Source organism: Pituophis catenifer, unplaced genomic scaffold, assembly GCF_029215685.1.
Source record: "Pituophis catenifer annectens isolate HBS135680 unplaced genomic scaffold, rPitCat1.0.hap2 SCAF_3, whole genome shotgun sequence".
Taxonomy (NCBI): Eukaryota; Metazoa; Chordata; class Lepidosauria; order Squamata; family Colubridae; genus Pituophis; species Pituophis catenifer.
This window is the reverse complement of record NW_027256883.1, coordinates 171,894,640-171,922,199: the sequence shown is the minus strand read 5'-3', so window position 1 is coordinate 171,922,199 and position 27,560 is coordinate 171,894,640. Positions and strand designations below refer to the sequence as shown.

General features: G+C 38.5%; 1 protein-coding gene across 1 annotated transcript in view; it reads right to left on the bottom strand.

Moving 5' to 3' along the window:
- The window catches only part of SRGAP2 (SLIT-ROBO Rho GTPase activating protein 2), a 212,878-nt gene that overhangs the window by 25,749 nt on the left and 159,569 nt on the right, over positions 1-27,560 (bottom strand). The window contains exons 10-15 of the mRNA XM_070941550.1: positions 19,035-19,119; positions 16,025-16,052; positions 10,895-10,922; positions 7,529-7,589; positions 4,089-4,166; positions 1,078-1,212 (exon numbers count right to left, since the gene is read on the bottom strand). Coding sequence (XP_070797651.1) covers positions 1,078-1,212; positions 4,089-4,166; positions 7,529-7,589; positions 10,895-10,922; positions 16,025-16,052; positions 19,035-19,119 — 415 coding nt within the window. The remainder of the gene's footprint in view (positions 1-1,077; positions 1,213-4,088; positions 4,167-7,528; positions 7,590-10,894; positions 10,923-16,024; positions 16,053-19,034; positions 19,120-27,560) is intronic.

Sequence of the window (27,560 nt, the reverse complement as noted above, 5' to 3'; positions counted from 1 at the left end):
CCCAGGGAAAGTATTAATACCCTTGAAATGATGAGGTGTAAGTTACCAGCTTAATTTGTTTCCTATATGCTGCAGAAAAATACTGTGAAGATTGTCTAATATCTTTAAGGTAGATGCTGACCAACAGACAGCGGTTAGTGTCTGTTTCTCAAATAGATAATTAAGTAAATGATGAAGTCATATTGATCTTACATTGCCTTCAAATGATAAAGGCAAAAAAAGGGCAAAACAATTCCTTAAAGGACTCCCTTTAAAGTAAAAATGTTCTGCATTGGATTATTTTTAGTTTACTAATTTACCTAGTCAGTCACTTTTCTTTAGCATAATCAAATGAAATAACATTGGGAAGAATAAGCTAATAATATGGTGAGATGAGGGAGCTAAGAAGGACTGGATCAAACCCCCAAATAGGCAAACGTTTCAACATTAAAAAAAAAAAAGCTTTTGTTTAAAGAGAGAGAGACAGATCTTTAAAATCTATATCCTTAATCTTATTCTATCAGCATTAGCCTTACAAGCTAGAATTATCACTTAGTCTACTGGGGCAGCACACAGAATCACCCTTTTAATCAGTTAATCAAAATAGAAGCCCCAGATTAACAGCAATGTGAGGTGGGATTCAGATGAAGATTAAGAGAAATACAAATTGCTCCATTAGTTTATGACCCAGTGAGACGCAAACAATGATGTTTTATTCCGATTTTGTATATTTACTATCTCAGAAGCAAACTGACATGTTTCAGATCTCTTAGTTTCCTGTGAGATACTGTCAGGATTAAGAAATGTTCTGAGAAGCCAGTGGTCTGGTTACTAAAAGATTGCATTAAGTCCAAAATACACAGGATTAAAGAAAAGATACTCAGCAGAGATGAATAGGATGGCAACACACCACAGAGTCGAGATTAGATATAATCACTATTTCATGAGAAAATGAGCAAGGGAAGAAAATAATTTCTACTTTAAATATTCAAAGATCTTCATTTGTTTGCATCTATTTATAGGTCAGTATTAATACACACATATAAATTATTTCCTTGCAATATTGCTAACTGGCAGGTGCATTTTTGTGCTACTTACTGACACAGGCAATCAGGTCATGAAAGATTTCCTTGGGGAAAAGGGGATGTTCTAGTCCACGAAAATAGAGCTTTAGGACACCCGCTATTGAATCCATATCATGGTCATTTTGGTCTCCAGCCAGTGGATCCTCCCCTGGTTACCACAAAACAAAGACAATAACAATAGAGTAATTAGGATATTTGCACATCTTAAAAAACAAACAAACTGCAAAATATGGGAGGAAGGAAAATTAAATAAGATTTTGTTTTGAAAATGAAAACAGATATTTGGCTCAAAAATAAATAAATAAATTCCCATTCTTTTTTTTTTTTTCTTTTTTTTTGTGCTTTAATTTATATGCCGTCCTTCTCCGGAGACTCAGGGCGGCTTACAATGCGTTAAGCAATAGCCTTCATACTTTTGTATATTTATACAAAGTAATCTGGGTCCTCATTTCACCTACCTTTGAAAGGATGGAAGGCTGAGTCAACCTTGAGCCTGGTGAGATTTGAACTTGCAGTAATTGCAAGAAGCAGTTGTTAATAACAGTGCTTTAGTCCAGTGGTCCCCAACCCCCGGTCCGCGGACCGGTGCCGGGCCGCGGAGTACCTGGCACCGGGCCGCACAGCGGCCGGGGGACAGGAACGCTGCAGCGCAAAGGCTCCTGGGCCGTGCGCAATGGGCCTGCGCAAAGGCTCCTGGGCCGTGCGCAATGGGCCTGCGCAAAGGCTCCTGGGCCGTGCGCAATGGGCCTGCGCAAAGGCTCCTGGGCCGTGCGCAATGGGCCTGCGCAAAGGCTCCTGGGCCGTGCGCAATGGGCCTGCGCAAAGGCTCCTGGGCCGTGGCCCCACCCCTGCGCGCGCTCAGCGGGCCGCGGCGATAAAAAGGTTGGGGACCACTGCTTTAGTCCACTGTAGTACAGGCTCTTCTTAAAAATGGCATCCAGCATAAGGCTAACACTACTGTAGCATTATTATCTTTCTCGTTTTCTCTACTACCCCCTTTTATTGGTATCATTATTATGATTATTACCCTGTTGTTTTGCATATACACTGAGAGCTTCTGCACTGTAGAAAAATTCCTTGTGTGTCTAATCACACTTCGCCCAAAAAGCTTTTCTCTTCTCTTCTCTTCTCTTCTCTTCTCTTCTCTTCTCTTCTCTTCTCTTCTCTTCTCTTCTCTTCTCTTCTCTTCTCTTCTCTTCTCTTCTCTTCTCTCCTCTCCTCTCCTCTCCTCTCCTCTCCTCTCCTCTCCTCTCCTCTCCTCTCCTCTCCTCTCCCCTCCCCTCTACTCTACTCTACTCTACTCTACTCTACTCTACTCTATTCTTAGCAACATAGTTCAAACTAGTAGATGTTATGGAGCTACAGGCAATTCACACTCTAACTAAGGGGATACATACTGTAATGCAAAGGCTGATTTGGGGCAAAGAGGTTTAAAATGAAACATATGAAAGTTCTATTTTGGGATGTTCTGGTTTCAGAATGTTTGCAAAAATGTCAAATGAACAATGTCAATAATCAATCATGCCTGAAAAGCAGGAGCACATACTTCTTTGACATATTGGAATCCATCTATTGCTATCATGAGAGCTACAGAAAGAAAGGATTGCTGTTAAAACCTCACTATTGAAAATAATTAATTTTCTTAATATAACCGAAACCATTGCAACTCGGTTCTATCATAATACTTCACAGGATAATTAATTAGAGAATTTTCCTCAACATTAATTCTTATCAAGATAGAACAAGAAATGTTAATAGGATTTACTGTTTTAGTACTGCATGTGCTTTGACAAGACCATGAGAAATGGATGTAGAAAAGTTAGTGTTTTGTACTGTACTGGCATCAAAGAAAGGTGATCTGTAATTTAGAGCAATCCTTCACTGAAAAATCAGACAGAAGAAGAATTGCTTCCATGACTGCATTGTCGGTAAATATATGTTCTGTTTTATAGGTAAACTATTTACCTTTCTTTTAGTTAAATATAATATTTACATAATAATGCTAGAACAATTTGATGTGTCTCTTAGAATCTTGGGAATCTGTACACTTTCAGCTGTTGCTGAACTCAATAGTCCTTATCCTTGGCTATGTTGACTGGGGATGTTGAGAGGTATAAGGTACCAACACCTCTCCTTGTTGGTACCTTACACCTCTCAACATGTACCTTCGTATCTTTACAGTACCTTGTTCTGTAAAATGCAGTATTTATACTTTGCATACATTTACCTTCGGTCTCACAGACAAAAATATCCCATCTTTCCATGACCATATTTATTAATGAAAATCTCAAATGCAATTAATTTAAATGATTTATATATCACCCAATTTACAAAACAGGCAGCATACAAATGATTAAAAACAAAATAAGGTAAACAACATTTATAAAAGAACCAGATCATGGTGTAAATCAATACAAACAGAAGCCAAAATCACAGCATATTCAAAATCCTAAACCATTTTTTCAAACAGCTTCATTCATAATTCTCCCCTCCTGAAACTAGTGTTTTTAAAAAAGGCACAACCATATACTGAATGGTTTTCTTTTCATTGTAGGATGGCATTCTTTTCTATGTAGGATGCAATATGAGAATTTTATATGAGAGTTTTGTGGGACAAAATATGTGAGGAAACCTATGTCAGATTTGAAGAGTTCTCCCTTCAATCACTTCCACTGAACTTTCCCCTCATGAACTTCCTGCTGTCACTACCCCATTTACTTATGAAAATGTCATAACTTAAAGCAATTTCAAATAATTTATAAGGCCCTTTAGAAATTCCGTACACCTTCAGTCTGAAATGTTTATATAGTGATGTGACAAGAAGCAGAAACCTAAGGGATTTAGATGCCAAAGATTATTGAGCATTGAGGAGTGGGAGAGGCAAGGATATGGAGAATATACTCATTACAGCAGCATGAGAACCATGGAAAAGAAGATCTTGTCCTATTTTGCAACTTCAGTCTTAGCATCTCTTAAATCCTGAAGTACAAAAGCAAATGCAGAGGCAATCATAACTGTTCTTACCTCTCTCAAATGCATTTTTTATATCATTCACTTCAACCTGAGATCCAGATACCCTGAATATTCCTTCATGCTGAAGTCCTGGGAAGAAAATAGGAAGAATCCATGAAAACTGAAAGAACTATACAAATGATACCCTTCCATCTTTTTTTGATAGAGGAAACTATGACACAGTCACTAATTACAGCATTCAATGATTTTGTACTTTAAATAAATTGAAACAAAATGTCTTCCAGAATAGATTTAGAGAATTAATATATATTTGTTGTACACAAATGCTACATATGTATATATTTGTGTACATGTATGTTGGTATGTGATCACAATCACACAATACATACATACATATATACTGAATAATTTTTCAATCACTTCCAAACTTGAAACAATTGACATTTTTTTTTAACATCATCTAAGCCATAGCGAGTAATAAATCCAATCCAAAAACATTCTTAGAATCTTATGATTCCTATGCCTGTTTTAGACAGTGTGGGTCCTCAACTTCTATGAAGGTTCTCCATCATCCAGGTCATGGTTGTCACAAAAATGCTTTTTCAAATGGCAACTTGACTTTGTTTATCCTTGAAGATGTTTCGCTTCTTGTCCAAGAAACTTCTTCAGTTCTGACTGAATGGTGGAGGATGGAAAGATTTATATTCCTTGAAGTCATCTAGTCATTAGCACTCTTTCTGAAAGTCTTTGAGGCCACTTGGAGCTTTATCTGTGCCTCAGGGTCATCTGAATAGTGCAAATGGGTGTGGAACATTCTTGGAACTGCTGAAAGGATTCTGTGGTAAACAGGAGATAGGCAGGATCATATCCCTCGCCTTCTGTTGAGAGAGAGCTGTTCAATCATAATGTAAATGGCCTCTTTGATCCCTCTTTCAAACCAGAACTCCTGTCTGTCCAGAATGTGGACTCTTCAAAAGAGTGACCTTTGTCTTTCAAATGCAGATGGACTGCTGAATCCTATCCTGATGAGTTTGTTCTCCTATGTTGTGCCATACATTTGTAAAGTGGTTGTTTTGTTTCTCCAATGTACAGATCCGTACATGTCTCACTGCACAGTACTGCATATATGTGGGTCCTCAACATGTAGCACCTGTCTCTCTGTACACGTGCCTCAGTTTTTAAATCTGTCAGAGTTGGCTATTTATAACTAATTATGAAGATTTGCACATTACATGTAGACACAAGATAAATAATTCTCTGATTGTGGTGACCTCTCTATGTGAAGGCCAAGCCTGTACCAATGTTTATTTGGTTAGAGTGCAATTCATCTAAGGCTTGTGGTTTCTGTGACAGTCTAGCCTCTATATAGCTTTTTATAACAGTTGCTTTTCTTGCTTGCTTTTTCTTTTTTTCCATTGATTGAATCCTGTTAGAGATCTAACAGGATTAAGGTGAGTTTAAAATCAACAATATTTAAATAGAAAACAGACTGAATGTTGGTACTCAGTTGTATATGGGATATTGACCCAATTTGTAGTGCATAGAATGATTAAATTATTATACTAATTAAAAAATTGCTTGAATTTAGTACTCAATTCCTGGTGGAGGCTTTCAGGCGTGATTTCTCCTGATTTCAGATTAATCAGGAGACATTTGAAAGTAAATCAATCAAATCTTCTTTTAAGCAGCAGCATATATATATGCAATCCAATTTCTAGAGATTGAGATACATGGTATATTATTTGGTCTATTATACATGATTTAGATCTAAAATCTTTGATTTTTTTTTAAAATGAAAGAATCCTTTGATATAAAATAGAGAACTTCTATTTATAGAATGAATACTCTGGACACAGAAAAATCTAAGTCTCCCATAAAAGGTTTTTCATAATAGAAGTTGTACTTCTTCTATGGATATAGTGGTATGCTTGCATTGGCTTAGAAGGAAATTAAAACAAAAATCTCTACAGAAAATGTACAGCTTTGATCTGAGGCCATTTATTTTAACATTGGATTATCTCTGACTTTATTATATTTCTCTTTTCCTCCACTGTTTTTCAATTATGTGAAAGGATACCTTATTTCCTGTGAATTAGTGTTTGTTCCATGCATCATTTAACTTGTGACAGCCTACAGATTTAAACAAACAGTTCTTTATTATGTAGATAAATGCATACTTCCTACTCTGATTGGAGCAAGTATATGCGTGGGTAGTGCCTGATGAAACTTTAAAATTGAAAGGAGTTTCTTAAATGTCATTAAGTGACAAAGAGGCATTTCTCTCAAAGTAACATTACTTCTTGATTATTACAAATTACTTTTGATATAAGAACATTGAAAAAATCTTTGATGCAAAATTGAAGTATGTTGGCAAAACACAACATAACAAAGCATGTTTCTTTGAACAGAATAGAACAGAACAGAATAACAGACTTGGAAGGAACCCTGGAGGTCTTCTAGTCCAACCCCCTGCTTAGGCAGGAAACCTTATACCATTTCAGACAAATGGTTGTCCAATCTCCTCTTAAAAATTTCCTGTGTTGGAGCATTCGCAACTTCTGGAAGTAAGTTGTTCCACTGATTAATTGTTCTAACTGCCAGGAAATGTCTCCTTAGTTCTAGGTTGCTTTTCTCCTTGATTATTTTCCATCTATTGCTTCTTGTCCAGCTTTGGAGAATAGCTTGATTCCCTCTTCTTTGTTGGCAACACCTGAGATATTATGAGATGCTACCATGTCACCTCCAGCCTTATTTTCATTAAACTTGACATACCCAATTCCAGCAACCGTTCTTTATATGTTTTAGCCTCCAGTCTCCTAATCATCTTTGTTGGTCTTCTCTGTACTCTTTCTAGAATCTCCACATCTTTTTTATATCATGGCGAACAAAACTGGATGCGGTATTCCAAGTGTGGCCTTACCAAGGCATTATAAAGTGGTATTAACACTTCATGTTATCTTGATTCTATCCCTCTGTTAATGCAGCCTAGAACTGTGTTGGCTTTTTTGGCAGCTCCTGCACCCTGCTGGCTCATATTTAAATGGTTGTCCACTAGGACTCCAATGTTTGATTTTTACTATGTTCTTCCACTGTAGGTGACTAGCAAAATCATAAAAACAAACATTTACTGATTAATATGCTGCATAGCAGAAAAGTGAAGATATATATAAAAAAGCCAAGAATAACCATCCACTGATAATTAGCTCAACAGTCAAATGCTGTCTAATTATGAGCAATTTTATCAGCCAGCAAAGGCTAAAGAAGGGAAAGGCCCAGGCATAACCACTGCAAACTGCATTTTTGAGTTACATTTGACAGAGACATTAAGTCAAAAAAATCCTAAAACTTAACAGAGGAAGTAATGAATAAAAAAGTGACAACACTGCACACTGTCTATCTTTCTGACATTTGTTTATAAATACCTTAAAACTGTGTCACAATCCTCAACAATAAAGTAAAACCCTGTGATTTTGTTTCCTTTTCACACTTACCATGTCTGCTAATGAAACGTATACAACTCTCTACCACCAAAGGAATTGCGTGGCTGGAATCCTGAATGACAAAATGGACAAAATGTGATGAAAACATAAAAAGATAAATACAAAGAAATGAGAGAGGGAGGGAGGGAGGGAGGGAGGGAGGGAGGGAGGGAGGGAGGGAGGGAGGAAGGAAGGAAGGAAGGAAGGAAGGAAGGAAGGAAGGAAGGAAGGAAGGAAGGAAGGAAACTATGAATTTCTGAACTTCATATACTTTGAAATAGTCTACCAAGGGACATCTATTTCCAAATGTAAGATTGCTATACAGTGAGCATATTGCAAAAGATATTATTCAATAAATACACATACTGGGAAGCTGGGAATAGACACAGTGTTTATATATGGTTAGTGATGTTTACTGACTATTAACGCCCAAAAGAAGAATACTTTTATAGGAAAAAAACCCGGCAAGATACTACTAAATGAAATTAAGGCAGGATTTTAAGATTTTTTTCCTTAAGAAACTTTTTTGTGTCAGGATATTTAAATACATATTGTTTCTATTTCAGGATATAGTCAGCTCCTTTAATAGTTATCTCTTTGCTCAGGATCCCAAGATCTTTCCATGTATCATTGTCTTACAGCTCTGATGTCATCAACCCAGGAAAGATATGTCTCAATAGTGGTTTCTTTTCCAATTATTTTTAGTCTGCTTTAGTCTGATAGAGAATATAGAATCCACATTTTGGAACAGAGCTCCCCTATGTTTTTCTCAAACTGATAGATATTTTGCTATTTTAAAATAAATTGTTAGTACAGTCGTTGGCAAAAAAAGACAAATAGTTGCTTATCATTACTTATATTACAGAATTGACTTGGGAATAGAAAAATATAAATTTCTGGACAAATTAAATGAAGATTTCTATATGTTTTACTGTAAGCTAATAATTTAATGACAACGAATTACAAGTGAAGCCTCAAATCAAAGCTGTTCTTCAAGAGGAAAAGAAAAAGAAACCCAATTTCTCACTTTACCGTGAACATATGTTATAGCTTCTAGGGCTCTATAAAGCATGCCGAGAGGTCTTTTGCAAAGCATGACAGCATGCAGCATTAAAGCTGTTCCTCCTCTGGAAGGATCAGCAATGCTGCTTTGAATATTGCCCTTAGTGGTTTGTGTATGTGTGTGTGTATGTGCGTATGTACAGATAACACTTCTGCTGTGACCATCCGTGAAGCAAAGCAGCTGTATATGTACACACAGGGACAAAGAACCAGAATAGCTTCCTTTTAACCCTTCAAATAAGAGATATTTTGTGCTAATAAGCATTGTAAACCAGCTCTTCTGAATGCAATTTTACAGCCTAGTAGCTTTTCCAATAGTATGTTAAAATTAGTATGCCATTAGTCATCAGATAGGGACAAAAAGACACTGGAATTTATCTTATGGCCACAGTACATCTCCCTCCCGCCTCCCTACATACACACACACACACACACACACACACACACACACACTCCTACCTAACAAACCAGAAAATAATGCAAGAGGTGCTGACAGTAGTGCTGAAACACACAATTACAGTGAAATGGAGCAGTTAAGTTGTGAGTTATAAAGGTGAACCAAAGTGGAAAAGAACAAACTGCTCAGGTAAATTCCAGCCATTAGAGGGCAACAGTTTCAAGTTCAAAAATTCCAAGCAGGAAGAGATAAGGGAACAATGTGTATGGATCCATTCACAGACACATTTATTTGTTCTATGCAAAAAAATAAAAATTCAACTATAGCACTATAGATAAATGATAGGCTCAAATGAAGTTCAGCAAATTCTAGCCTCAAAACGAATCAACAGATAATTCGCAGGGGCCTTTAGTTTGTCTGAGTATTCACCTCCCTCCAGGTCCTCTAAGATTCAATGTTATATGCACAGCAACAACTGAACACAGGATGGTCCTTTTCACGTACTATGCAATTCAGTTGATATATTACTTCAAATTGACAATTCACTCTAAATTGTTCCCTGATCATCCAAAAGGTAACTGATCTTCATTCATAAATGTCTGGTCACCAATAAAGCTTGGAGAACAGGAGGAGGCAGGGAAAACAGTATAAAATACAGATTCTGAGCTATTCTCCACCAAGTGATATTGGTGATTCTGATGAAACCTTATCTCAAAACAGGTTTCAATATTGCTGCTAATAATTTGTAAGTGAGGTAAATTCTAACATAGGGTAAGCATTAGTTGATTTCTCAGGAATCTAGTTTCAAGTTATGCCTTGTCCTCACAAATGTCATTAGGCAGTATCAGAAGAAGAGACAAATGTCCCTTTTACCTTCTATGTAGCAGCTTTTTTTGTTTATAAATATTAGAGAAGGGATTATTGATCTGCAAACTTCAATGGATATTTTTGACTGAGCTACAAGGTATAAGTGCTCTAAATAAATGAGTAAATAAATAAAATAAATATAAAGACTCTTGATATATTCTGATAGTACTATATATTCTATCACGTTAAAATAAATTTGGCTTTGGTTTTTTTCTTCATCTTACTCTCCAATTAAACTCTTGTGCATTTATGCAATATATGGTGATGATTATATATCTCTCTTTTAAGTTTTGCACTTATCCATTTTCTTGGTTTTTCTCAAACATTTTCAACGGTCCTCTTACCTTCTACTATAAAATCACAGAATCAGCAAAGTTTAGAATAACAGAGTTGGATGGGACCTTGGAAGTCTTCTAGTCCAACCCCCTGCTTAGGTAGGAAAAATAAAGTTGGAAGGTACTATAGAGATTATTTAATTCGGCCGCTATGCAATGTAGGAACAATTAAGAGTTTTTGCTTCAAGCACTCTAGTAAGGACAACTTGTCATAACATATGGCAGCCTACTGTTGATAGCTCAAACAGTCAGCAAATGCTGAAATACCTTTCTTCCAGTTTTAACTCAATGTTTCGGACCCTATCCTCCATGGCAATGGAAAATAAATCATCTTCTGTGTGACAACTCTTCAATATTTGAAGACTGCTTTCATATTTCACCTTAGTTGTCCTTCTTATAAGATCCTTGTTCTTTCGGTTTGGTTTCCTTCACTATCTTGGTTGTGTTCTGCTGAACTTACTCTAATTGGTCATCATTCTTTCAGAGATACAGTGCCCAGAACCAGACAGAATATTTCATGTGTGATCTCACCCAGGCAAAGAAGAATTACTAATTAACAATTGCTATCCATGTTCTGGACTCTGCTCCTTTTTAAACAGCCCACAAAATACTGCTGCAAAAAAGACCAGAGTCCAGAAACAACTTACAGCAACAGAACATTCAGTAACAGCCGACAACTATAGAGTGATTTTATTGTCATTTAAATAAATTTCTTACCTGCTTTCTTATAGTAGAACTGCGTCTGCTGTTGATCCAAGAATTCACATGAACCATTATCAACAGATGAGGGAGAACAGGAAGAGAAAGCAAAAACATGTTTCAAATAAATCATTTACAATCAAAGTATCAATTTATTTGAAATATAAATAGCTCATCAGCAAGTGGCAATAGAGAAGAATCAAAGACAAGAAGTATTTCCATTAATTTACTTCCAAGTTTTAAAATCTAATTTAAAATAAAAGTACTATAATGGTCAAACAGGCACAGCAGGGCTTATTGCTAACAGAAGGCTATACTTAACCTTTTACTTCTAATCTTAGAGAGCATCACTATAAAGCCCCTTCTTTCTGTAATGTCATTTAGAAATTATTTAAAGGCAGCACCATGCTAAGAAAGGCGTGCTCTGCTGGGTAATTTACAGCCACAAGGGTGAGGAAAATTCAAATTATTTTCTCTGGAATAAGTTCAAACTGAATGACACTTTATTAAAACACGGCTTCAATACGATTGAAATAACATCAAATACAAACACAAACCATGTCATAAATATGTTTGTGATTTCTTATATATTACTAGGAGACTCAGAAAGAGTAGAATGGCCATTAAAACATTTGTTTAGGTGTTCTCATGTGGAACACCTTGTCACTCATTTTAAATATACTGGAGTACCATCATATCTGCTGAGAATGTCACTTGAGGCAGAGGATTAATGGGTTTCTCTGATCACAGTTTTCAATGACCAAGAAATGTAGTGATATTAGAAGTTAGCTAGAAGATTTATGCAGGGTATCTATGGTGGCGGCTAACTTAATGATATTTCTCAGGAGTCCTTAAGACTCACAGAAGTTTAGTTTGTCTTTATAATTTATCTACAGATCCAAGGCACTTCAATTTAATCATTTGGATGGCTCTCCTGAGGACCTGTGGAACTACACCTTGAACTGATGTGATTGAAATCTTTCCTATGGGAAAACAGAGTTGTCTCTAGACTGACTTATGACTTCTAAAATAACTCTGAAGGAAAAAAAAATTGGAGTACATGACACACTCACTCCATACAAATTTTTGGATGAGATAGCAATTAATACTAGTATTTGTTGTATATAGCAATTATAATTTCAGGTAGTAATTTTTCCATCACAGACATAGTCACTACTTAGCTGAAGTATACATCTCTACATAATATGGAACAGGAGTCCCCAACCCTCGGTCTGTGGATCAGAACCAGTCCATGGCATGCCAGAAACCAGGACATACAAACAAGCCCAATCTGCAGGATGCAGGCAGCACATGAAACCACCCACCTCTGGTCTACAAAAAAATCTCTCTCCACAGAACCAGTCCTGCCGCCCAAAAGATTGGGGGCCACTGATACAGAGCAGTAGTCTGTTAAAACAATAAGATAGTTTTCCATTTCCATTTCCTTCTTCTGTTTGTTTCCTGCTCTGGTGTCCTATCAACTTTAGTATATAAATACAATGCACACATTTTAAAATCTTACATATTTACATCCAATTTTGTTATTCTGACAACAGATCCATAATGGTTAACAATAAATAGTTAACCTGATGTTATTGTCCCAAATCAGTGGCGAATGACACACAAAAAAATGATTGATCTTAATTACTGCCTATATGTATATACTATTATATTCTTATTTGCACCTACAATGGACAAATAGATGCTTGCAACTATAATTTGATGCCCAGTTGTTTTTCATGAAGTTTACTTAGAAACCCAGGAGTTATGCTCACTTTTCCATATTATCCATTAACTGAAAGCAACAGTTAACAGAAGCTGCTTCCCTGCTGTTTATGTTGTCAGATAAACAGTAATTTTGATAAAGAAGATTGGCAGGGATGGACAAAAATGTAAGGATTAAATCTTGTCTTCTTCTTAGTCTCCTCTTTGAGACTTCAATAGAAAGTGTCATTAGGGTGTGAGATAACATAAATGATAGTTTATTTATTATGGTTAGCCAGAATATGATTGATTTGCTTTGGTCTTAACTTCCTGTGTGAGCCTGGGTTGCCAAACAAACTATGCTTTAAATATCATGGTCTAGTGCGGGGGTGTCAAACTCAAGGCCCAGGGGCCAGATCCGGCCTGTGGGGTGCTTAGATCTGGCCTGCGGGGCCACCCTGGAAAGAGCGAAGGATTGGCCCGTGGAATATGGAGCTCCGTTTTCGCTGGCAGAGAGTTGTAGGAGGCCATCGCAGTTGAAAATGGAGCTGGGGAGCCCATTTTCTCTGGCAGAGCGCTCAGGCCACCACAGGAGCCCCAGACATGAGTGATGTCGAGCTGGCCATGCCCACCCTAGTCACGGCCACTCCTCCCCCCTGAGGTCAAAAACAACCCTCATGCGGCCTTCAATTAAATCAAGTTTGACACTCCTGGTCTAGTGGAAAGTGGGAACTCAGTCAGAATAACAAACACAGAAAACACGAAGGACCCTGTTCTTCCAACACAATTCAGAATATTGATCCATCTAGCTTAGAATGGTCTATGCTGGCTGGCAGAAGCCATCTATTCAGATTCAACCAGAAGTTTTTCCAAACTCTCCTTTAAATAAAACAATTTTCCTATAGCTTTGCACCATTGGTAGAAGGCAACACTTGGCAAGAATTAGTAGTCAACAGACTTCATCTCAAACAGATAATATAAATGGATTCTTTAAAAATGTTAACAACTTTCTCTTAAAACTGGGGAACTTGAAATGACAAATATGGAGCATGGTAGCAATATACTACTGAGTTAATTTGGCTAGACATGAACCATCAGCCTGCCATTTATTTGTCATCTTGCTCATTGTTCCTTGATTGTATAACTAAAATCTGATTTCAGCTGTGCATGTTCAACTCAATTTGAAAGTAATGGAAGCAGCTGGTGATAGGTCAAACTGGCTGATGTGTTGTTTACAGTGTTATTTCAGTGTATGGTTTTATTACTTTATGAGTGTAATCCACCTAGAATCCTGAGGGGGTGGCATACAAATGGCTGCATCATTAAATAAATAATAGCAAAAAGGAGCACCCCATTTTATCTTTTTGGAAATCAGCTCTGCTAGACTACCCCCTGCTTTTGCTTCCACTTTAGTTATTCCCGTTCTGACAAATGAATTGCTGTAAATAAAGGTTACTGGGAAAAGTCCTATTTAATTCAACTCCTTGCCAAAACAGATGGATGATGAATTTGAAAGAAAAGCAACCTTTCCTGTGCTTAAGAAACATACTTTTAATTTTGTGGTATTTTTAAAAATAATCAAGAATCAAGAAAGAATCCAGATGCTTTCTCTGTTGTTCTTCTGTATTGTGCTGTTTTTATCTGTGTTTTCCTATTCTTCTTTGTTTTTAGATGTTTTGATAATTGTAAGTCATAAGTTGCTGGTGTTGAATGGTACATAAATCATCATCATCATCATCATGATTGGAATAGTAATGGAATTCCAATACAGTCATAATAATAGTTGAATTATTATTAATAATAATTAAATGAAAATGGTGGTGATGCAGGTTCCTCTCACAGGCAATTTAAGGTATTTTCAAATGTTGATCTCAATACTACCATTATATTTAATACTGTACCACAATGAATCGTATTTCATTACTGCAAGTGTCAGTTCCCAATTAAGAACTATCAGCTGAGCTTGATTTTTTTATTTTATTTATTTACTTGATTTATATCTTATCTTTCTTTCCACAGGGATATATAAATCAAAGTAATTATTCCAGAACAGCTAACCTTTTTTTTAAAAAAAAATACAAACATGTACCATATGGACATACATCTTTGCTTCTAGGCCTACAACAATGGCAATTTGGAGATTTGTAACATTCCACAGAAGACCTATAAAAAGTCATTTTTTTCAATTATTATTTCCACATCTGCAGTGACATTTATGATAGAATGATTGATGTCAGGCCCAGTTATAACAAAACGTTTATTCTCTTCACTGATTTAATCCAATTCTCTGTCAGACCAGATGGGGTCAGTGGGGCAAAATGGAAGAAAACCTCTGTATGATTGATCTCTCCCCTCCTCTGTTAGGCAATCAAAAGCACTTCAATATTTTTTTCAGGGCTTTTTATCCTACCGGGTAGAGATGAATCTAGGAGAGCACAGTGCTGCCTGAGAAAATCTAGAGAACCTATGATATATTATTGGCTAAATAATCAAACTATGGACTAGGTTCACAATGAGCTAAACTAGAATCAAACCAATCAACCATTATGGTTTATAAGGTTCATGGCTTAGCATGAGAACTCAACCAGTTAAAAAAATGCAGCACAGTAAAATGTTATTAATCTGCATCTCTTTTTCTTTCTCAAATGCATTTGGTAATTGGAACATGATGGCAGGCTTAATGTGGGACTCTTCCAAGTTAAAATTTGCTTTTCATTTAAATTGGAATTCTGTACCCATGTTTCCTTCTGAGAAAGGCTACCGCATACCACTTCTATATCTTTGACAAGAAAATGTACAGACATATCTGTTACACGTCTAGATCAATCTGAAAAGGACTTCATCTTTTACCTATATGTCCCATTTTCTACCAGCAAAAAAGTTCTGGAGCAAAGGTGAGGAAGCAAATGGTATTATGGCCTCAAAATACTTATACAACTGTCACAATCTTTTGTGGCTAGGTGGACAATTGGACAGAGGTATCCACTGCTAGTGTAAAGCCATTATCAAATGTAATAGCTCCTTCTGCCTTTAGATTGACAGTCAAATGATATGATCAATACTATGCAAATCTCTGTAATGATCTAGTTGTAATCCTTCAAAATTCCACTGGATCCAAATTCCCCAATGCACACCAAAGGGAATAAACTGCATGACAAAAATTTTTCACTGTGTACCACAGCCAATACTTTTGTTTCTGATGAATATTTTAGTTTACAAATGGCCTATCTCCTAACATTATGTTTTTTGGGGGGACTGCCCCAAAGATTTCTAAACGAAACCAACATTTCCATGAACATTTTATGAAAGAGCATTGAAAACCTGTGATGCCATCAAAGCAATGATTGTTTGGAGATGAATTAGTTAACATTTGGTTTGCAGGAAACTCTTGTTTTGCCAGTTGGAAGTTACTCAAACAAGGAAGCTGCTTGCTGCCACACCTACCTTGCAAGAGAGCAGTCAGTCCTTTGACCTGTGATGAGAAAAATGAAAACAAATTATGTTTTTAAACGGGGGAGAAATTTTGCAGGAGAAGAAGGCACGTGAAAAAATTTGAAAGGGAACTGGAAGAAACTATTATGGGAGGAAGGAAGACACACAGCGGCTATTTACCCTTCCTAGCAGGCATTTGGATCAAGATGATCAACAGCAAATCATGAAATATGATTGGTGCTCTGAGCTTGCTCTACTAGTCTTAATGGAGACATGGTAAATTATTACATATAAATAGGCAGCAAACCTGACCCCTACTCATACTTATGTTACCTAGTTGAATAATGAAAGACAGCAATAATGAAAGCTCAGAGAACATCAGAATTTCAAAAGTTCAACCCTGATCTACTAATATTCTCTATTACTAGATCAGGAAATGCACAAAACAAGTTCTTAGCTGCCTGAGGACTTGCCTTGCTCTTTAGACACTGACTTGCTGTACCTGCTAGAATTGTTAAAGTGTATAATAAGAAGGCATGGCAGAAAGTATGACATTTCTTTCTCTTTCTCAGCAAGAGATTACTATTTTTCAGAAATCATTCAGAAAATGTGCACAACATTTTTAGATTTATTAGCATGGAAAGTTCTGTCCAATCCAGTCACGCTGGCTGTGGATTAACTGATCTTTCACGCCATACCTCTGGAGATCTGGTGGTTGCTCTACAAGGCACTAGCACACTAGCTAGTTCAGAAATCCATGGTTTTATTATTTCCTGTCTTTTTATTTATTTATTTTTAAATCCACAAATATTTCAAATGAGGAAAAAGAAACCAAACTGCAATGCCTGGGAAATTATGTGCAATATTTAAAAGGATCTCAACTTACAGTAATAGAGAAGACACATGTTATTTGACAGATAACAAAACTAAGATAGCTTTCTCTATTGCAATGGTATTGATTTATATCATCTATAGTTTTTCCCCAAGATCAGAAATGAAATGAATCAAAGACAGCTGATTGTTAATCATGGACAATAAATAACACATTTTAAACAATCACTTTCCCACTCCTAGCAGAAAAACTTAATTATTCAAAGCAGTTCATATTTTATAATAACATTATACTAAACTACAGTTTCTTGCCATCTGCCCCATTTCCATTACAGAATATTAATATGTATATAACTACATGGCTTTAACAACGTCAAAAGGCTTTAGTATTAAATTAACAAATGCAGGTAAAAGAGGAAGTAATTATTCTGTACCAAAAAAACTGCTGGTATTTTCTATTAATGGAACCTGCCATGTCCAGAGTGAAATAATTTACAAGTCGGAAATAGAATGGGACAGAGAAAACAAATCAATACTGTTTTGCCCCAAAGCTAGATAACCAGTCATATTTTGCAGTCTGCCGAGCAATCGCTAACAAAGAAACAATGCCAAAGATTTCAAGCAAGTGGTTTCTGGTCCGACAACATTGATTAAGATTACATTTTGATCTGGTCCGACCACATTTATTAAGATTAACATCTAAACCCACTTTGATTTATAGCATTTTGCTTCGGATTAGAAAGCAATGTATTCTTCTAACATTCTTGCCCACCCAGATATTTGCATTTATCTCTTTTAAAATAGCTTAGATTCCGGAGTGGGATCTTTATGAGCAATGTGAATTCACAAAAGCTTCACTAAGTACCAGAAAAAGGAGGTTTTCTGATTTTATGAAATCAGGTAAAAAATACCTTCAGTGTTTCTGATGCTCCCCAGCAGGGAGTCAGTTAAAGGGGCAAGCAGGTTAAGAGAAGCAGTATGCCACAATGCAGAAATCAGCAATGATTCAAGAATGTGGTTTGTCACAGGGTCAGCTTGAGTATTATATGGTGGTACTCAAAGGGAGGGAAAATGCTCAAAGGCAATAACCTTTCTGGCTTGTTTTACTTTACATGATAGCTGAATAATTCCCTAAGTGAAAAATCTAAAAAAAAAAAAAAAGTATACTGCTTCATTTGACTTCCAATGGGAAGAAGAAGAACAAAGGTTTGTTAGGTTTTTGGTTAAAAATAACAAATAATTTCATTCAATAATTTGTGTATTCAGGTCACAGAGTCTTTTCCAAGTCATTTGCATTACTTCTCCTAGACTACTTCACAGTCTAAAGGAATAAAAATGTCAAGTTTCTATAATTATTACCCAAATGTAAAATATATACTCAAAGCTGCCTATTCTTGGCCAGGGGATAGCCATATGGCTCAGGAAAAGATTTTATAAGAATCAAAGAAAGTTCTGCAAAACATTGGTTTGTTACAGGTTAGAAATTTTTTTGTGATTTACATTTTCTCTCCAAAGACTTCAATACTGTAAGTGGAACCAGATCAATATGAGGAGCTACTTTATTGTTTGGAGTTGATTCTTGCAGTTAAATTAAATGTGAAAGCTATTCTGCCAACTTATTTAGATTCTCTATCCTTGCTCTTCTCAGATTATGAAATGGAATATTTGATTCGGTCACTGGCACCAGACAATTAATTCCAGCAATAACCACTGGTAATCCATTCATTTTATTAAAGTGCCAATAGGCTATATGCATGCCAAAGTACTTCTTAATTCTACTTGAAAACACCTAGTTTTCCTGTGTGACTAAAAAATCCATACAGACATGGGAAGCAACCTAGTTCAACAACAAAAGTGCTTCCCTAATGATAGAATATTTGCACACCATGAGAAAAAAAAAGATTAATTGCAAGAATTAACCTAATTTGATTCTGCAGATATGCTGAAATAGGAGGGAAGTGGAGAGAAAATGGTTTCACTTAAACAAATAGATGTTGCACATTATTGGCTCATTAAGCACTTCCCTTTTGCCATTATTTAAGCAGCACTGCAGGGATGGAATAATAAATCCATAAAACATGACTTTGTCCACTTAGCATTGATAATCCAAGATTGTTATGCTCAGTCAGCTGCCTAATTTAGTAATTACAAAGGCTGGGCTGACACAGTGACAAGCAATTCTCATGCTTACTTTCTCCCAAAGTCTTCTGGAGGAGGTCATGCTTGGCCTGGAGCTTGGTGATGAGATTCCTCCCTTCCAGATATTCCTTCAATTTCTAAAAGAAGAAAGAAAGAAAAATATCTTTGAAGAATTAAAATTTATTTCTCAAATATTTGAGAGCAATAAACCAAGGAATCAGAAAGACTCAAAAAAGTCAACATTCTGCCATTTGAAAACTATTATGTGAGAAATAATTTGGAACAAATCAACCACCGTGTTTGCTGCTAAATAACTAAAACCAATATAACTAATTTTTTTCAATCAGAGATCCATTGATGGCAAAGTAGTGTAAGCAAATCTTCATGGATCAGATCAGAGATGGCAGTGTTGCTTCATGTAAGAACCAATCAACACAAGTAACCTTAATTTCTCTCCTTTGTTGAATGATTTCATATTCTACTCTTTTCTCTGCCTCATTCTGTCTTTTAAAATAGGATTAATAGTATAGTCAGACTAAGAATGGTAAAGTATACAGGTGTAACCCCATTAATAATGAAGCAAAGTTATTTGTATGCTGACTGAATTCCTTTTTTTTTAAAAAAAGAGTCCCATGTAATCTAAATGAAATGTACAATGATTTAAAAGAAACTATATATAATCCTTGTAATATTTATCACATGGATACTTGAGACTAAAAACCCTCTCAGATCATTGAACATTTATCTAGCCCAGCATTCAATTAGCACTCAATTGTTTCTGGAAGAACATAAACTGTAGTTGCTATTCAATAATTAAAGATATGCTGCCTATAAATATGAGGTTGCCCTGATACTCCAAAGGCACAGAGCTTCCAGTGTGATTTTTGTCATTTTGGTGAAAGTAGTGAGCTCCTGCGGCTGCTGCTGGATCTGCCTTCTCTTTGCATTTTGTGTAATTTGTGAGATGATATTGTTAACAAGTAACATAAATGGACACAAGTGATTTTGTTTACTTATTATATTTGTACATTGCCAAAACCTGCTGCTCAAATAGATATATAACAATAAAAACATAAAAGAACAAATTACAAGAAAAGAGAAATCAATTATGAATATAATAACCTCAGGCACCTTTACTGTAATGGACAATATTACTTCAACAGTTAATGAAATAGTTAATATGGGAAATATCTTCATTTTAACAATTTATCAAAGGATGTCTGGGGGAGGCAATTCCAGAAATGAGGTCCATCACAGAGAAATGTTGTCTATAGTTTCCATCAATTTCTGATAAATATGGAATATTCAGCACCATAACTAAGGCAAATATATTTGGCAGTTGTGTTATATGTAGAGAATAAGGTCTTTAAGATATGTAGAGCTTTAAAAACTAAAGCCAATACTTTAAATTGTAAATGTTGCTATAATTGAGAAAACTAAAAAAATGAGTGTGAACATGAAATATGCATACATTAACACCACATCTGAATTTGTAAAGCGCTGAAGATTTGGATATGTTCCAATTCCTGGGAGATGTGAGGTTAGATAGCTTGTTGACAGATTTTTCCTCAATTGCTTTGTTTAGGTTTATCCTTGGCAACCATTGTATGCTTTTACCTTACTATTTTTAACATGTTGTTAGCTTCCCAGAGTCAAATTTGTGAAATCCACCACCATATAAATTGATTTAATACACACATACATACTTTTAGACCCCACTGGTCAAACTGAAATTTCAATTAATCCCCTAGTGAAAAGAAGCTGACACAACCTCTACATGTAGAGTTAACACAGTATATTTGTCAGTATTAAATAACAACTTCCTAATTTTGCTATGTGAACAATTTACACAAATACCTAAACCCACGACTCCACCTCTTTTAATACAATTAAAGTAAATTATCATTTGAATAAAATGTGACTTCTGATGATAATGTGGACACGGCAATGAAATTTTCTTGGCAGCAACATAGATTGCCACTGCTTTCCCCACAAAAAAAGTTTAACACCCCCCTCCCCCCCCCCAAATCTCACCTGCAACTCTGGTTATTTCAGGTGGCCTTCTATCAAGTACTAAACTGGTCCCATTTTACTTAGTTTATTCCCATTTTTTTTTCCAGAGGTGAAGAGATATACATGAGGGTTTTATTTTATTTTATCCTTTCAACAACAATCTTGTTAAATTGAGAAACAGTGACAGGATTAAAATTGTTCAGTGTTTGTTCAAATGATTTTTCTTAGTCTTAACAACTTAACACCTATATTATATTACATAAGATAATTATTTACAAACAAAATGTTATGCTATATGACGACAAAGTCACCAGAGAATCCAGCTTGTCATTCCTTATGAACAGATATGCCAACTCAGATCACGAGAGAAGCATCAAGTGGCGGCTAGAGTTGTCTCACCCAACATATTTTGCACAGTAGTAAGCTCCAGGGATTTGTTTCTAGGGTTTTTCTCAATCATTTTAATCCTTGATAAGATCTTGAAGATCTACAGTATTTGTGTTAGGGTGTGTGTAAAAAGTATTTGTTGCTTGTGCAACGAGCAGAGCAGAAACACACAGGGAAGGAGATAAACGTGCAGCTCGTGTGAGAAAAATACTTTATATACAAGATAATAAGCAGTCTCGGTGTAGGTAAAACAGTCCAAGGTCATAAACAGTAATATCAGTCCAGTAAGTATCTTCCCTTACCAAAGCAAACAGACTTTAGTAACTCTCGGTATACAGTACCATATAACAATCCAGTCTAACACCAATCAGCAGAAAGACGCAGGAAGCAACAGGAACAGGAACAATCAGGAATCAAAGAACGCTTCTCTGCGCTATTTATGCACTGTAGCCTAATTACAGGGTTCAGCAAACCCTGATTACGTGGCTCAGTTGTTTTCTTAAAGAAACAGATATATTGCCTGACCAACAAGTTAGGAGTAAGCTACAAGCTGAACCTAACAATTTGGATTATACTTTGCATGCACCCATTTATATACTGACTTTCTTCTAAGAGCTCAAGGCAGCTTCACAACAACAAACCTATAACTCAAAAAGCATGAGCAAACTGAAAGTGGACTTAAACCTGGATGTCCCTAGATTTAAGCCTACACCTTAACTATAATATACAAATCTATATTGTGGTGACCATCTGAGACCATCTCTAAAGGGCCCCATAAAACTGGATTGGTTATAAGAACAAATTTCATATGACTCACTTTAAATATTTGAAATTTCAAATATTTCCTGAACTTCAAGGTTACAGTTTTTTTCTTCTTACAATATGTATGAAAAAGTTATGTGAATTTCAAAAGAACATAAAAGGTTTATGCCCTATTCAAGTAAAGTGTTCTTGAAAAGCGTTCAGTGGAAACTCCTTAATTTTCTTAGCTGACATAGAGTTCATTAAATACCAGAGGTATCTAAGTATCTACAATATTGACATTTTGATGTGTGTATTCCTTATTCAGTATTAGTTTAAATGTTTTATATTTCAGTGAACTGATTAATTACAGAATTACAGGTAATGGCTTTTCAAACTTTAAATAAATAGGGTTAACCCCACTGCTTTAAAGAGCAAATTGTCAAATATCAGAGCAATTAGGTTTTTAAAAGGCAGTAGAAACACATTTTGAATAAAATAAACAAAATTTGTATGTTGTGTAATACAAATTAAAACAACTCTCAAGATAAGGATAAACGAACACTAAAGTAATCTGCACTTCCCTAAGAGATTCAGGAAACAGTATGTTAAAGCAGTGATTGGAGCACCTTTCAGCATTGATATGTTCACAGTTCAGTGGCTTACTCCCTGCTGTCAGTCAAGACTCCATTAAAATAAATAACCACCTGATAATAAGGCAATTGCCTTATTGCCTGCCTGGAGCCAATTTAAATTGAAAGTGATATTCTGAACCCTAAACTATTAGGTCATTTTAGGAAGATATTTTTAAAAGCCCACAATGGACTCCTATTTTTCCAAACATTTTGCTTCCAAATAATGCATAAATCTGATGCTGGTTTATAAGTAAATGTGGCCTGAGAAAAAAATAAATAAATTACACTGTGCTCCATTTTGGGAAAGCAACAAATTAAGATTCACACCTCACTAGAAAGATAGTGTTTTCTCATTCTTTCCTCACCCACAAAGAAAAACTTAAACTTATTGCTGATTTCTAATCTAAGACACTACGATCATCTGACTGTAGCCACTGTCATGCAACTTTGAAAAATATTCAGAACCCAACACTTCTGCCCCTTTAAAATGGAACTGATCAATGTTTTAAAATGAAAAGGATCGTTGGTCTTAGCTGATACGTTCCTTCTCGTTGAGTGGAGACAGCAGCCAGTGTGGGTAGTGCCTATCCAATCAGCTAGAAGGACTGAGCCTGCCAATTATTCTTAGTCCCGCCTCTGTTGCCGGGCAGGCCAGCTTTGGCGAAGACTGGAAGACAGACTCGGTGTGTGGGACAAAGAAGAAACCAAGACAGAAATACAGAAACATGCCGAGTCCAGCTTAAAGAAAAAAAAAAGGGGAAGGGTCTGGCTGCTGTCTCCACTCAACGAGAAGGAACGTATCAGGTAAGACCAACGATCCTTCTCCATTGAGAGTGGAGACAGCAGCCAGTGTGGGACATACCCAAGTTCACTGTCCCGAAGTCAGGGGGGGATCACGCTGGACCGCATTGTCCTCTCCGGCAACCACCTGTTGTAGAACCCGGCGACCAAATGAGGCTTCGGCCGATGCAAACTGGTCGAGTTTGTAGTGTTGGATGAAAGGGCTAGGAGAAGTCCACGTGGCTGCCCTACAAATTTCCAGCAAGGGAGCCTGTGTAGCCCAAGCCGCCGTCGTAGCTGCGCTTCGGGTGGAGTGAGCTGTCAAACCTGAAGGACGCGGAAGGGCTCTAACGTCATAGGCTGTGGCAATAGTCTGGCGAATCCAACGACCGATAGTTGAAGATGAGACCTTACTGCCTTGAGATGTAGGTAAGAAGGAAACAAAAAGCGACTCCGAACGACGGAAAGGGGCTGTCCTCTTTAGATAAATTCGCAGTGCCCGCCGGACATCAAGGGAGTGCCAACGACGTTCCCGGGGCTGAGAAGGCCGGGGGCAGAAATTTGGCAGGACAAGCTCCTGGGCACGATGAAAGACGGAATTGACCTTCGGCACGAATGTCGGGTCCAAACGGAGAACCACTCGGTCTGCGTGGAAAACACAAAGGTCCGCATGAGTGGACAAAGCGGCGAGCTCAGATATGCGGCGAGCCGAAGTGATGGCCACTAGGAAGGCAACCTTGCAGGTGAGAAGTCTGAGACTGGTAGTCCGAAGAGGTTCGTATGGAGGACTTGTGAGAGACTGGAAGACCAGAGGAAGATCCCAGGTCGGGTAGCGATGCAGAACAGGAGGGCACAAGTTCTTTGCTCCTCGGAGAAAACGCCGGATCAAAGGGTGGTGAGCCAGAGACGACAAGGAGCCGCAGGTAAGTACTGAAGATAAAGCTGCAATGTGTCGGCGGAGAGTGTTGGGAGAGAGACCTTGTGAAAGGCCTTTCTGCAAAAACATCAGAATATGAATAATAGAAGGTTGTAGAGGCGAGACACCCACCTGACTACACCAGTTGTAGAAACTCCGCCAGGTGGCAGAGTAAATGCGTTCCGTAGAAGGCCGTCGGGAGGATAGCAAGGTATGCACAACATCTGCCGGAACTTGTACTTCCCTCAAAGTGCACCGCTCAACCTCCAAACGGTTAGATTGAGCCAGGCCGGGTCTGGGTGCCTCAGGGCGCCTTGCGAGAGAATATTGTCCGAGAGAGGAATGTGCCACGATGGGGTCACCGATAGGGACACGAGGTCCGCAAACCAGGGTCTCCGAGGCCAATGAGGTGCCACAAGGATCACTTCTGCTCGCTCGGATAGAATCTTGCGTATGACCCTGGGAAGGAGGGCCGTCGGGGGAAATGCGTACAGAAGGCCCAATGGCCATGGAGTTCGAAGAGCGTCGACGCCGGCTGCTCGAGGATGTGGGTATCGCGAGAAGAACAGCGGAAGTTGGGAGTTCTCGTGAGTCGCGAACAGGTCAATCACAGGACGGCCGAAGCGAAGAGACAGCTCCTGGAAGAGGAGCGGAAGAAGACGCCATTCCGCATTGTCTATCTGACGGCGACTCAACCAGTCCGCTTGAACATTCTGAACTCCGGAGATGTGTTCCGCCCGAAGGGAACACAGGTGGCGCTCTGACCAGATCCCCAACGCGACTGCCAGGGTCAGAAGAGACTTCAATCTGGTGCCCCCCAGTTTGTTCAAATGAGCCTTTGCGGCGACGTTGTCCGTGAGGACGAGGACATGAGCTCCTGAGACCAGACTGCGGAACGACTTTAGAGCTAGGAGGACAGCCTTCAGTTCCAGCCAATTGATGGGATGTCGAGCTTCCGAGGGAGACCATGTCCCTTGAGCCAGTTGACCTTGGCAATGGGCTCCCCAGCCCAGGAGACTGGCATCTGTCGTCACCACCACTCTCGTGGGCTCGAGGAAGAAGCAACCTGCCGAGAGAGCGGGGGAGCGCCACCACCGAAGGGATCGTCGTACCGCAGGAAGAAGAGGGATCGGCTTCGATGAAGTGCCTCTGCCAGCCTTCTGCAAGGGCAAGAGAAACCATTGGAGTTCCCTGGCGTGAAGTTGAGCCCAGGGAACAATAGCTATCGCCGATATCATCTTACCTAAGAGTTGAGACAAGACATAGGGGGAAACCACCCGACTCCCCTTAACCCGGGAGATCAACTGCCTCAGACTAGCTTGTCTGTCGGGAGAGAGAAAAACTTTGCCCTGAACAGAGTCAATCAGGGCACCCAAGTGCACTAATCTAGTGGAGGGAGAGAGGTGGCTCTTCTCCAAATTAACGGAGAAGCCATGAGCCGCCAGCGTCTCAACCGTCAGACGAATATCTAAAGCAGCTTGCTGTACAGAAGGGGACAACAACAGAATATCATCTAAATAACACAGGAGGCGGACAGAACGGAGACGGAGCTGAGCCGCCAAGGCGGCCAACACCTTCGTAAAGGTGCGGGGGGCCGAAGAAAGGCCAAATGGGAGGGCCCTATATTGGTAGTGGGCTCCGTCATAACAAAACCTCAAAAACCGTCTATGGGAAGGGAGGATAGGAATATGAAGGTAGGCCTCGGTTAGGTCAATGGAAGAGAGGAGATCGCCCCTCCGAACACCGTCCAGAATAGATTTTAATGATTGCATTTTAAATTTTCGGTACACAACGTATCTGTTTAAACGTTTGAGGTCCAGAATGGGACGCCACCCCCCCGATGATTTAGGGACTAGAAGCACCCTTGAATAGAATCCCGAACCCTCCTGACTAGGAGGCACAGGTTGGATAGCCCTGATAGTCAGGAGATGCTGAACCGATAAGGGATTTCATAAGGGATTTCTTGACGGGATTACGAGAAATCGGACAGCAGACAAAGGTGTGGGGGGGGGGCAATAAATTCAATGGCCAACCCAGATTTTAAGGTGGCGTGGACCCACTTGTCCGAGGTGGATTCTTCCCAGACAGCGGTAAAGAGACCCAACCTACCGTCAATGGGAGGATCCAAAGGGCAATCAGTGACGGCGACGGGAGAAACGACCTCCTCCCCCTCAAAAGGGCCTCTTTAGGTTAAAGGGACGTCCTCTAAATGATCTATCGGAAGAACCCCGCTGCCTGCTGAAAGACCCATCTCTCCTAAATGTGGGGAAGGGATAAGAAGAGGAGGACCCCCCACCCGCACCTCTGGAGTAGGAACGAGAAGGGTAAGGAGAGAAACGGGGCGCTCCTCTCCGGAAAACAGCAGCTAAGACCTTCTTTTTGTCCCTGGTTTCTGTGAGGAAAGGGTCTAAGGCATCCCCGAAAAGCTTCGTGCCCTTAAAGAGAACCGAAGCCAATCGCCACTTATGTCTGGCATCTGCCTGCCAGTGACGGAGATACAACAAACGCCGAGCCGTGACTGCCGAAGCCAGAGATTTCGCGGAAAACCTGGCAGCGTTCAGAGTAGAGTCAGCTGAAAATTGAACGGCAGCTACGATTTTATTCAGGTCTTGTTTGATACGAGTATCTCCGGGGGCTAGCTTTTCTTGTAACTGACGCAACCAAAGCAACGTTGTCCGATTAAAGAAGGATGCCATAGTGGTAGCTTTAATCGCCCAGGAGGAGCTTTGAAAGGCCTTTTGAAGAACTTGATCAGATCTGCGTTCATCAGGACGGAGACCTTCGTCAGGCTCGCCCGGAACATTGGAGTTAGGAAGAAGAGCTGCAACTGGGGCATCCACCGAAGGAATTTGGAGGAGAGCCTCCAGATCCGAGGATACTTGAAAATTTCTTTTGTCATTAGCCGAAGGTAGGGGAGCAGAAGCCGGAGATTCCCACTGGCATTTTACGACGTCCAGAAAGAGAGGAGGGGTAGGAACGGATGTTATAGGTCTAGCTGGTTCCGCGAACATCGGATCCAAAGATCCAGAGGAAGACGAAGGGGGTACTGGATCCGCATTAGGAGAGGATAAACGGGCCGTATTAACAGCCTTGAAGAGCAATGATT